We start from the raw sequence: 13,383 nt of genomic DNA, 5'->3' as shown, positions 1-13,383 counted from the left end.
GTCTAGAGTTTTGTTTTCCTTTGGTTGCACATGTGACATGCTGATAGAAATTAGGTAAAACTGATTTAAGTTCTACTGCATTAAAGTCCCCGGCCACTAGGAGCGCCACTTCTTGATGAACATTTTCTTGTTTGCTTATGGCCTAATACAGCTGTGGTCTACAGCTTAGCATGGGGTATTCTACCTCAGGCGATCAATACCTCAAGATTTCTTTATTATTAGACATCATGCACCAGCAGTTATTGAGTTATTGACACATAGACATACATCCCACCCCTCTTCTTACCAGACGTGGCTGTTCTGTCCTGCCAATGCACGGAGAAGCCAGCCAGCTCTATATTATCCATGTCGTCGTTCAGCCACGTCTCAGTGAAACATAAGATATTACAGTTTTTAATGTCCCGTTGGTAGGATAGTCTTAATCGTAAATTGTCCAGTTTGTTTTCCAATGATTGCATGTTGGCCAATAATACGGAGGGAAGTGGTGGTTTACCTACTCTTCGGCTAATTCTTACAAGGCACCCCACCCTCTTTTCCTCTGTCTTTTCTTCACACTGATGATGGGGATTTGGGCCTGGTCTTGACAAAGCAGTATATAATTTGCGTCGGACTCATTTAAGAAAACATCTTTGTCCAGTTTGAGGTGAGTAATCGCTGTTCTGATGTTCAGAAGCTCTTTTCGGTCATAAGAGACGGTAGCAGCAACATTATGTATAAAAGGAGTTACAAACATTGCGAAGAAATGAACAAAATACCACAGTTGGTTAGGATCCCCGCATCTTGCGGGGTGGAGGTCTGGTTGGTCTGCCATGGGCCATTAAATTTGGTATCCGCTGTGGCCGGCTTTGGGTGGGATTCTAGTTTCCCATAGTTGTGTTGTACTGAGAGTAGCTACTGAAAGGCAATGTAACATTCTAAATATAACTACTGTTCCCTGAAGGAGGGAAAACGAAGGTACAATACCTATTTGGCCTCGCATCGCCTGTTCCTGGGTTTGGTGAATAGAGGTGCAGAATTGAAGGGGGGCTTCCAGCGAGGCACTGATTTCGGTGGGATTTTTGTTCTTCAGTTAAAGTCGCAAGAATGCGACTCCCCATAGTTGCGTTGTACCTCGTTTCCCTCCTTCAGGGAACAGTAGTTATAGTCATAGCATTACGTTTTCAGGTGAAGCTGTTTCTCTTCAGGAGCCAATGTGCAACTTTGTATTTGTTTTTATTTATTTATCCCCCAACAGCACATGATTCACTGGGCTGAGAAGAGATTGGGCTGGGGAGCTGTAAGGAACAGCAATTAAACCTGAATACAACCATCTTTCTACCTCTATCTCCCTCGCTTTCTCTCTCTCTCTCTTCCTCACTCTCTGCTGGCACCCTGGACCCACCCGACCCACGGGTTACTATGGAAACTGCTCCCCTTCTCTCTGTCTCTCTCACCCTCCCTCTCTCGCGCCCTCTCTCTTGGTTTGCTTCTCACATCATCTTCCCATCTTCCTCTCTCTGTTACTCTCTTCACATACACACTGTTCTGGCTTCTTTCCCTTTTTCTTTCTTTCACTCACATCCCTTCACTTTTCTCCCCCTTCTCTCTCTTACTCCTCCCTCTCTCTCTCTTCTTCCCCAGCTCTCCTCTGCTTTACCCCTCTCTCTATCCTGCTGCTTCCAGCATGACACCAAATGTCAGGTTTTAGCACGCATAGAGAGAGGGGGTTAGAGAGACTGACTGGGGCGAGACAGGGGGATGGGGGTAGTGCTGGTCAGATAGATCTTCCACTGTCCAGATGAAGCAGCTCCAACTGATGCTAAAAAGAGAGCGAGAGCAGCTGCCAGCTCTTCTCTTACTGTAACCGTCGTGTCACACCTGCAGAAAAATGTTAGTTCTAGTGTTCTACCTCTGCAGTGTGTGTGAGTGTGTGGGGGAGAACCCTTATGTTTCACACGTTTTGTGTGTTTGATGCTCCGTAGCTATAATTGTCACCTGCAGCTCCCACTCTCACCACAGCAGCACAGCAGAGCATACCTCCCCTTCCCACCTCCCTTCTTCCTGGGTTTCTCTCCATCATCTCCCTCTCCTACGCTGCCCTTGATTAAAACATGACATCAGATGATGTAATTTAGATGGTTTTCATGCCTCCGTTTGTCCTCCCACACCCCATAGAAAGGTTGGAGTTTGAACTTTGACCTCTGGTTGTCTCTTGGATGTATCATCGCTATAGTGTGTAGTTTACACATATACATGTGCAAATACAAAAAGCACACAAGCATGTACTTTGGCTTTTCTCCCACAGTCAACCTGTAGTCGCTTCTGCCCACAAGTGAATTCTGCTTTGATGTTGTAGAGGAATATGTGCATGGAGTGGGAGGCAGAGAATACATTTTGTGAGGGACGTGAAGAGAGAGGGAAGGAAGTCATGATAATGACCATAGGAGTTGGTAAGATGGCACCAACAGATCTGGAACCACGCTACATTATCATTGTGACAGAGAGAAATGTGCTGCTAACAAGATATGTACTGTACCAGTCTCTCAGTCTCCCTATTCACCACCCTGTCTTCTATTACATCAACTGAATTAGTGTTGCCATGAATGCTGTCAAGCTCCACATTTGGCTTTTATAATTGAATACAAATGACTTTGTTGTGCCTGGGAGGGGTGTGTCAGGACTATCTCTCTGGATGTCTTATTGGAGAAGGTCTGTCTGTCTGTCTGTCTGTCTGTCTGTCTGTCTGTCTGTCTGTCTGTCTGTCTGTCTGTCTGTCTGTCTGTCTGTCTGTCTGTCTGTCTGTCTGTCTGAATGAATGAATGAAACAGACAGCTCCGACAAACACCCTCATGCACATACACACACTCACATGTTTCTATCCAGAATAGTTCTTAGTAGATTGTGCTGTGTTGGCGAAACATATGATTCCATGAAGCATGAAACCCAAGGAACAAAAAAATGGAATTCAAACAGATCGAAAATACAAGGATTTATGTCAAGATCTAAATCGACCCATTTGGAGGACCAAATTGAAACTGCCAACTTGTACAAGCCTGTGACTCTGGGAAACATATTTATGGTAGATTTAGCCTTTCTTATAGTCCACTTCAGCTCTCGAAGGATAGAGAGTCATTCAGGCTACAATAAGAGAGATTGATGCCCGTGCACATACAGGTGAGGGTATGGTGAGGGTTGGCTATATTTTATACATTGAGAGAGAGAGAGATCTACACTATTAGAAAACGGGTTCAAAAAGTGTTCTTCGGCTATCCCCATAGTAGAACAATTTTTAATTCCAGGTAAAACCCTTTTTGGTTCCATGTAGAACCCTCTGTAGAAAGGTTCTTCCTGCAACCAAAAAGGGTTCTTCAAAGGGTTATTCTATGTGGACAGCTGAAGAACCATTCAAGGTTCTAAATAGTACCTTTTTTTCTGAGAGTGTAGCTCTATGTACTAGTATGTGTTATGCGCTAGTATGTGCTATGAGCTAGTATGTGCTATGTGCTAGTATGTGCTATGTGCTAGTATGTGCTATGTGCTAGTATGTGCTATGATAAGTATTAATCATACTGAGATTTTGCTATATTACACAATACACACTGATAGGCTTTCTTGTACTAAGTATAATGGTTCCTGTTCATTCTGTGAGAGAGAATGTACTGCCCAGTTTAGTGTTAACAGTCTACTGGCTTGAAAAAAGCCATTCGAGTCCACAGGGTGTGTGGTTATCATATAACAACAGAGAGCTTTAAGATGAATGGCCATTACTACACTAATAGTAATACTGAAATATGTATAATTGTAGCACATCCGAGAACATTGTTTTAATGCAATGTAAGAAGGGGAATTGAGGTTCTGGGATACACACCCTGAGGCTTGTGATTGACAGGTCCTCTATAGTTCTGGAGGAGATTCCTGATTTCCTGTTTTCTCAGTTCTGATCAAGTCTAGAGGAAGTTCCATGAAGTATATCCTTGACTCCCCTAATCGTAGCATTGCTGCTGATGTGTTGCTTTGCCTGTGTTCTAAATTACACTGAATAAAATAAAGGTACGATAATTCAGCAGAAGTTGGAAGGCTGAAAGTATGAATTAAGTACGGATCAAGGATGGCTCAAGACCCAATCAAGAGGCTGTGTGTGTTTGAGGTGGATTGTAATTTACCTGTGATGAGACTTTTGGATTGAGATGTATGGTGTTTACTGACAGAATTACTACTACTACTCTGTCTTCCTTGGCTCTGTCTCTTCCCTGGCTGGCATGTCTGTTCATGTGTGACCAGATCAGAGAAGATGGCCACTTCCACAGGGCAATTGTTAAAACAGCTTAGAGTCCTATTTCATGCAGACAGTCAGCGAGACAGTGATTGGATACACGCACACACACACATGCACGCACGCACGCACGCACGCACACACCCACACACCCGCACGCACGCACGCACGCACGCACGCACGCACGCACACACACACACACACACACACACACACACACACACACACACACACACACACACACACACACACACACACACACACACACACACACACACACACACACACACACACACACACACACACACACACACACACACACACACACAGGGTCTGACTGGCTCTCTCGGGGAGAAACCACACGCCAGGGCTTCGTCGAGGCGGAATAATCAAATCACATTCTACACAGTTACCTTTCCGATGTAATCATTGCAGGTTCTGAATCAGAAAAGTCATTTGGAACTAGTTGTGATTAGCTCCATGTTCCCTGTAAGGCTTTCAGTGTTGAAGGAAACATTTACCCAGCCTCATAGACATGACAGCTGTAGCTAATTCAATACAGAGCTATACAGTGTTGATGACTGAAGTCACTATTTTAGAAGCTGCTGCATAAAAGCATTCCTGGCAGAGCCATCTAGTGTTACAGTATTAACATGTAGTTACATGGACATTTACAGCAGTATTGGATGGTGTCACTTTAAATGGGAGGAAGGTCTTATTGTAATGGCTGGAACGGAATATGTTTGTTACCATTCCACTAATTCCATCCCAGCCATCACCATGATCCACTCTCCCCTCACTAGCTTCCTTTGACGTACAGTGTCATTTTGCAACATAAGTACATAGGCTATTGTTACATAGTACAACTGTATTGCCTGTATGACTGTTAATCCTTGAAATTGTGCACATCAATGGCACAGCAAAATCGCATGACAAGGTTGAGTATTCTTTCCTAACTTGAAGAACTGAGATATCAATGGATATTACTGTATATCCAGCACACATACATATTGTTATGAAGCCAACTATCCATACTACCAAAATGTCAATGTTCACCAATCCCCCAAACTTGTGAGCAATCATTCACTTATCAAACCTACTAGCACACTCAGTATTTGGCCAGGTTGCTGCTGCCCCCTATGGTTGGGATGTGTATAGTGGAAGCACTGTATTGCTGTGGCCTACTACACTTACCTACCTATTTAAAAATATATATATCCTAAACTTTTAAATGTTAAAGTTGTGAGGGTGAAATACCCATTATAACAGGTAGTGTTCTGAGTAAACTCCCAAAAACAAGAAAATTATGCAAGAAATATAAATTGGGAACATATTTTATTCAACTTTTTTTCATACAACATCTGAGCATGTTACATAGACATATTATCCATGATACGCCTCATGCTCATGAACCTCATGCCTCCCATGCCTCCCATGCCTCCCATGCCCATCTGACTGAAGCTCCTGTACTCTCCAGGCTTCATGTACATCTGTCTGCCTCTGTAGTGGGGCTGCTCGTACATCAGCCAGTGGCCCTCCATGACGTTGCAGGACTGGCAGTCGGACATACGGTAACGCTCCTGGATGGAGTCACAGTCGTCCATCATCTCGTGCATCTGACCTTCAAAGTTCTCCCTCTCGTAGATCTTCATCCTGAAGTTTCCTTTGTGCTGTTAGGAGGAAAGCAAAGGTACATGGATCAGGGAAATGGTATATACATGTCTATAATATGAGAGTACAACCATTAAAACCTGTTTTGCTTCACCCTACTGTAATTTAACGGCTATTACAACAGCCATCGGGAAGCCAATAGCCATAGACAGCGCCATCCATGGCTCTGGCCATAGGGCCTCTTTGGGGGCCAACGGGGCCTCTTATGGAATGGGGAAATATTGCATTGTTCACATATGCTTTGTGAATTCTATATAAAGCATCATTGTTAGCTTCCACTGTGGAATAGCATCCACTCTTCTCTCCACCTACCATGGGGATCATGCGGCAGGACCGGATGCAGTCGTTCATTCCCATTCCCATGCGCTGGTAGTCAGGGTACTCGCCTCTCCTCATGAAGTACTGGTTTCCCATGTAGTTGTTACGATCGTAAACCATGAAGCAACCGCTGTCAACCCTGCAGGAGTGACACCTGCTCAGGAAGGAGGACATGTCAGCGCAGTCCTGGCTGGTCTCATAGGAACGGCCCTGGAAGTTCCTGTCCTCGTAGAAGGTGATCTGGGAGCACCAAAAAATATTTACAATATTATGGCAACATAAATAAACATAAATCAAATGTATGAATCTGCAGATACGAGCTGCTTTATAACTAGCATTGCTACATGCTCCCAAATGTTAAATTATCATAGGTTTTGCAAAGTAACCAGTGAACAAATTTAATAACTGTTTGGAGGAAACAACAACATTGTATGGATGTCGAAAAGAAGCCTCACGTTAAAAAAAGGTAACTATCACTTTAAAATGGCGATTCACTTAACCAGCCATTATTCAGACATTGGTGAATTAAAACACAGTGTGTTTTAAGTGTGGGATAAAACAGTAGCTTACTTTGCCCATCATGATTGCAGTTGTTCCTGAGAGCTGTGTTGCTGCTGCTACACTGATGTCCCGTCTGTTTTAGCCCTCACCTTTATACTTGACTAAACCCAAAGAGCCTGTGGCCTCCCATTGTGTAAAGCCCTGACCCAGCAACATATGGTATAGAGGCCTGCAGAGTGCTAGAAGACTTTAGAATAGATTTTTTCCCCATTGAAAAGTCAATGCAACTGAGCTTTTTGAGCTCGTACACAATGGTCTCTTTGCCATGTTTCAAATCACACTCGGTAGTGTTCCGTGTAGAGTAAACGTGCTCTATCGCTTTAGTTTGTTTGAATGTGATAGCCATGATCACATCATAAGTCTATACCAACTGCTGTTATTTTGGATTCATGTTTAATGACCACGTATTCAGGTTTAATAATGTGTTCGGTACCAAGTAAAGTGTTATCCAGATTGTTATATTCTTTTGGGAGTCCAGTTTAGCAAATAGAGGCAATAAATAGTAAGCTGATTGATTGATTGAATTTATTAGGCAATAAAAATAATAAAAACATACATAAGGGAGCTCCAGCCGGTGACATCGCCACATAGAACTTAAGAAAATCATCAAGGATAACACAATAAAGCTTGAATGCTTATTTCCATTGTAGAAGCGACAAACAATGACAGACAAAATTGTTGTTTGTTTCGTATAATGAGCTACTGTAATTAGTACAGATCCATTTCCTAATAAACAACTCTGGACAGGTACATCTCCCTTGTCTCACATACCCCTAATATATACAGCATTAATTATCTTATATATACACACAAGAAAATCACAATATAATACACAATAGGCACCAAAAGGCTGACCATATGCTATCCCAGGCATGTCCTTCTCACCCACTTACAACTCACTTTTGAGACATGCCGCTATTTAGCCATTTTTTTCACTGGGAACTTGAAACTGCCTATGGAGATTATAGTTTTCAATTCTTTTGGAAGACTATTCCAAAGAATGGCAGCTCAGTACAAAAAAGTTTATTTCCCCATACCACTATTAAATCTAGAAGGATCAACATCAGTTTCACTGCTTCCAGTGGATTATCCTCGACGAAGTTAAAGTCGTTTCATAGGTACCCGGGGACCATAATATGTACAATCTTATGTACAAGACACAATTTAATCTCTCCTCCACTTTGAGCCATCTTGTGGCACTGAATAAGAGCTTCTGCCAATGCCACCACTGCATTCTTATCCAGAAATATAGAGGTTCTTCACAGAAACCACATTTCATGGTTCACTTTGTGGATAACTTTTTGTCCCATGTTCTCCCCTGTCAGATGGTTATCAACATACATCCAATATAATTAACTGAGTCTTTTGCTGTGACTACTATGTCACCTACTACCACCTTAAAGTCAGGGCATTTCCTCAGTTTCACTTTGGACCTGTAAATGATGGACTCTGTTTTTCCAAGGTGGGGTGACAGCTTATAGTCATACAGCCATATACTGACATTCAGAAGTTCAGCACTGAGGGCTTTCTTAACCCCATTTTTGTCTTTGTGGGAAATCAACAGTGCAGAATCATCTGCATAGAGGAAAAGGTTACATGTACAGACAGATTTCAGATGATTTATATACAACAGAAAGAAAAGTGGGCCCAACCCACTCCCTTGGGGTTCCCCACAGTTCAAGGTTTTGGGTTTAGACAGGGTCCTATCCATCATCCACTGTTTTCTTCCTTGCAGATAAGAGCTAACCCATTTTATGGCTAAGTTATTAATAGGGCCCATGAACCGCTAGCGGGACACTTACGACAACATCCGGTGAAATTGCAGAGTACGAAATTCAAAATACAAAAATCATAATATTAAACATTCATGGAAATACAAGTGTCGTACATCATTTAAAAGCTTAATGTCATGTATTGTCATATTATGTCTTGTTCCTGTTCTTTCTCTTCACTCCGTCTCCCTCTGCTGGTCGTATTAGGTTACCTTCTCTTCCTCTCCTTCCCCCAGCTGTTCCTCATCTTCTCTAACTACCTCGTTCACCCTTTTCCCACCTGTTCCCTTTTTCCCTCTGATTAGGTCTCTATTTACCTCTCTGTTCCTGCTTCTGTCTTTGTCAGATTCTCGTTTGAGTTTCTCATGTCAGAACCAAACTATCGTCTCGTTTGCTTCACCCTTGTCCCGTCCTGTCGGAATCTACCTGTTCATCTGATGCTACGTGTGATCAGGTACCTCTGTCCTCTACGACCCGCGCCTACCCAGAGAGACCAACAGTCTGTCGCCGCTCACCCAGCTATTCTCCTCTGCTGCTAAGAAGGGGACTCTAACCCAGCTATTCTCCTCTGCTGCTAAGAAGGGGACTCTTCTGTTATTATCAGAAGGACTTTATGATTCATTTGTCGCCCTCTCTGCGGGTTGTCTATTTTGCCATTATATACATCTGAAGAGGATCTATGTCTTCCTGTGTTTTGACATTAAAGGACTCTGTATTTGTTAAACCGCTTTTGGGTCCTCACTCACGTGCATAACAGAAGAATCTGACCAAGAATGGACCCAGCGACTTCGGATCCTCTCCACTCAGCCGTCGAGATCCAGGGAGCGATGCTAGGCAGACACGAGCAGGAATTGTCTGCTGCTCGACATGCCGTTGAGACCCTGGCCGCACAAGTCTCCGACCTCACAAAACAGATTCACTATCTCCGCCTCGATCCACCGGCCACTTCCAGGGCTTCCGAATCTCTGGAGCCCAGAATCAATAACCCGCCGTGTTACTCTGGGGAGCCCACTGAATGCCGCTCGTTCCTCACCCAGTGTGATATTGTGTTTTCTCTCCAGCCCAACACTTATTCCAGGAGCACAGCTCGTATCGCCTACGTCATATCTCTCCTTACTGGACGGGCTCGTGAGTGGGGCACGGCAATCTGGGAGGCGAGGGCTGAGTGTACTAACCAGTATCAGGACTTTAAGGAGGAGATGATACGGGTTTTTGATCGTTCTGTTTTTGGGGAGGGAGCTTCCAGGGTCAAGGTAATCGATCCATAACAGATTACTCTATTGAGTTTCGCACTCTTGCCGCCTCCAGTGACTGGAACGAGCCGGCTTTGCTCGCTCGTTTTCTGGAGGGTCTCCGCGCAGAGGTAAAGGATGAGATTCTCTCCCGGGAGGTTCCTTCCAGCGTGGATTCCTTGATTGAACTCGCTATTCGCATAGAGCGACGGGTTGATCTTCGTCGCCGAGCTCATGGAGAGGAGCTTGCGTTCTCCGTTGCCCCCTCTCCGCATCACTACCATCTTCCTCCGCCGGCTCGGGTGCTGAGCCTATGCAGCTGGGGGTATCCGCATCTCGACTAAGGAGAGGGAACGGAGAATGACCAACCGCCTCTGTCTCTATTGCGGTTCCACTGGTCATTTTGTCACTTCATGTCCAGTAAAGCCAGAGCTCATCAGTAAGCGGAGGGCTACTGGTGAGCGCTACTACTCTGGTCTCTCCTTCAAGATCCTGCACTACCTTGTCGGTCCATCTACGCTGGACCGGTTCGTCAGCTTCCTGCAGTGCCTTGATAGACTCTGGGGCGGAGGGCTGTTTTATGGACGAGACCTGGGCTCGGGAACATGACATTCCTCTCAGACAGTTAGGGGAGCCCACGGCCTTGTTCGCTTTGGATGGTAGTTCTCTCCCCAGGATTCAGCGTGAAACGCTACCTTTAACCCTCACTGTCTCTGGTAATCATAGCAAAACCATTTATTTTTAAATTTTTCGTTCACCTTTTACACCTGTTGTTTTGGGCCATCCCTGGCTAGTTTGTCATAATCTTTCTATTAATTGGTCTAGTAATTCTATCCTCTCCTGGAACGTCTCTTGTCATGTGAAATGTTTAATGTCTGCTATCCCTCCTGTTTCCTCTGTCTCTTCTTCACAGGAGGAGCCTGGTGATTTGACGGGGGTGCCGGAGGAATATCACGATCTGCGCACGGTGTTCAGTCGGTCCAGGGCCACCTCTCTTCCTCCGCACCGGTCGTATGATTGTAGTATTGATCTCCTTCCGGGAACCACTCCCCCCCCGGGGTAGACTATACTCTCTGTCGGCTCCCGAACGTAAGGCTCTCGAAGATTATTTGTCTGTAGCTCTCGACGCCGGTACCGTAGTCCCCTCCTCCTCTCCCGCCGGAGCGGGGGTTTTTTTTGTTAAGAAAAAGGACGGGTCCCTGCGCCCCTGCATAGATTATCGAGGGCTGAATGACATAACAGTTAAGAATCGTTATCCGCTCCCTCTTATGTCTTCAGCCTTCGAGATCCTGCAGGGAGCCAGGTTTTTCACTAAGTTGGACCTTCGTAACGCTTACCATCTCGTGCGCATCAGGGAGGGGGACGAGTGGAAAACGGCGTTTAACACTCCGTTAGGGCACTTTGAATACCGGGTTCTTCCTTTCGGCCTCGCTAACGCTCCAGCTGTCTTTCAGGCATTAGTCAATGACGTCCTGAGAGACATGCTGAACATCTTTGTTTTCGTTTACCTTGACGATATCCTTATTTTTTCACCGTCACTCCAGATTCATGTTCAGCACGTTCGACGTGTCCTCCAGCGCCTTTTAGAGAATTGTCTTTATGTGAAGGCTGAGAAGTGCACTTTTCATGCCTCCTCCGTCACATTTCTTGGTTCTGTTATTTCCGCTGAAGGCATTAAGATGGATCCCGCTAAGGTCCAAGCTGTCATTGATTGGCCCGTTCCTAAGTCACGTGTCGAGCTGCAGCGCTTTCTCGGCTTCGCAAATTTCTATCGTCGTTTCATCCGTAATTTCGGTCAGGTGGCAGCTCCTCTCACAGCCCTTACTTCTGTCAAGACGTGCTTTAAGTGGTCCGTTTCCGCCCAGGGAGCTTTTGATCTTCTCAAGAATCGTTTTACATCCGCACCTATCCTTGTTACACCTGACGTCTCTAGACAGTTCGTTGTCGAGGTTGACGCGTCAGAGGTGGGCGTGGGAGCCATTCTTTCTCAGCGCTCCCTCTCTGACGACAAGGTCCACCCTTGCGCGTATTTTTCTCATCGCCTGTCGCCGTCGGAACGTAACTATGATGTGGGAAACCGCGAACTGCTCGCCATCCGCTTAGCCCTAGGCGAATGGCGACAGTGGTTGGAGGGGGCGACCGTTCCTTTTGTCGTTTGGACTGACCATAGGAACCTTGAGTACATCCGTTCTGCCAAACGACTTAATGCGCGTCAGGCTCGTTGGGCGCTGTTTTTCGCTCGTTTCGAGTTCGTAATTTCTTATCGTCCGGGCTCTAAGAACACCAAGCCTGATGCTTTATCTCGTCTCTTCAGTTCGTCAGTAGTCTCCACCGACCCCGAGGGGATTCTCCCTGAGGGGTGTGTTGTCGGGTTGACCGTCTGGGGAATTGAGAGGCAGGTAAAGCAAGCACTCACTCACACTCCGTCGCCACGCGCTTGTCCTAGGAACCTTCTTTTCGTTCACGTTCCTACTCGTCTGGCCGTTCTTCAGTGGGCTCACTCTGCCAAGTTAGCCGGCCACCTCGGCGTTCGGGGTACGCTTGCTTCCATTCGCCAGCGTTTTGGTGGCCCACTCGGGATCGTGCCACGCGTCGTTTCGTGGCTGCTTGTTCGGTCTGCGCGCAGACTAAGTCCGGTAACTCCCCTCCTGCCGGCCGTCTCAGACCGCTTCCCATTCCCTCTCGACCGTGGTCTCACATCGCCTTAGATTTTATCACCGGACTGCCTTCGTCAGCGGGGAAGACTGTTATTCTTACGGTTGTCGATAGGTTCTCTAAGGCGGCTCATTTTATTCCCCTCGCTAAGCTCCCTTCTGCTAAAGAAACGGCACAAATCATCATCGAATGTTTTCAGAATTCATGGCCTTCCGTCAGATGTCATTTCGGACAGGGGTCCGCAATTCACCTCTCAATTTTGGAGGGAGTTTTGCCGTTTGATTGGGGCTTCCGTCAGTCTCTCTTCCGGCTTTCACCCCCAGTCTAACGGTCAAGCAGAACGGGCCAATCAGACTATTGGTCGCATCTTACGCAGTCTTTCTTTTCGTAACCCTGCGTCTTGGTCAGAACAGCTCCCCTGGGCAGAATACGCCCACAACTCGCTTCCTTCGTCTGCGACCGGGCTATCTCCTTTTCAGAGTAGCCTTGGGTACCAGCCTCCGCTGTTCTCGTCTCAGCTCGCTGAGTCCAGCGTCCCTCCGCTCAGGCTTTTGTCCAACGTTGTGAGCGCACCTGGAAGAGGTTCAGGTCTGCACTTTGCCGTTATAGGGCGCAGACTGTGAGAGCCGCTAATAAGCGTAGAACTAAGAGTCCTGGATATTGTCGCGGTCAGAGAGTATGGCTCTCCACTCAAAACCTTCCCCTTAAGACAGCTTCTCGCAAGTTGACCCCGCGGTTCATTGGTCCGTTCCGTATTTCTCAGATCATTAATCCTGTCGCAGTGCGACTTCTTCTCCCGCGATATCTTCGTCGCGTCCACCCGGTCTTCCATGTCTCCTGTGTTAAGCCCATTCTTCACACCCCGCTCGTCTCCCCCCTCATCGTTGTCGAGGGCGTACCTATCTACAGGGTCCGTAAGATT

General features: G+C 46.0%; 1 protein-coding gene across 1 annotated transcript; it reads right to left on the bottom strand.

The window, feature by feature from the left end:
- Positions 1-5,570: 5,570 nt before the first annotated feature.
- On the bottom strand, positions 5,571-6,868 carry LOC118370603 (gamma-crystallin M2-like). Its single transcript, XM_035755670.1, has 3 exons — positions 6,812-6,868; positions 6,236-6,481; positions 5,571-5,922 (listed from the first exon to the last, which is right to left on the bottom strand). Exons 1-3 carry the CDS (start codon positions 6,821-6,823, stop codon positions 5,623-5,625), a joined length of 558 nt encoding a protein of 185 aa, XP_035611563.1. The 5' UTR covers positions 6,824-6,868; the 3' UTR covers positions 5,571-5,622.
- Positions 6,869-13,383: the final 6,515 nt, after the last annotated feature.

Source organism: Oncorhynchus keta, chromosome 7 (assembly GCF_023373465.1).
Source record: "Oncorhynchus keta strain PuntledgeMale-10-30-2019 chromosome 7, Oket_V2, whole genome shotgun sequence".
NCBI lineage: Eukaryota > Metazoa > Chordata > Actinopteri > Salmoniformes > Salmonidae > Oncorhynchus > Oncorhynchus keta.
The sequence above is the reverse complement of the archived record's forward strand: the minus strand, read 5'-3'. Positions and strand labels throughout refer to the sequence as shown.

What these genes read in the sequence shown, in the direction of transcription:
- LOC118370603 (XM_035755670.1), bottom strand. An exon ending in CCTGCCGCATGATCCCCATG is followed by an intron (nt 5,923 to 6,235) that starts GTAGGTGGAGAG and finishes TCCTCCTAACAG; the next exon opens with CACAAAGGAAACTTCAGGAT.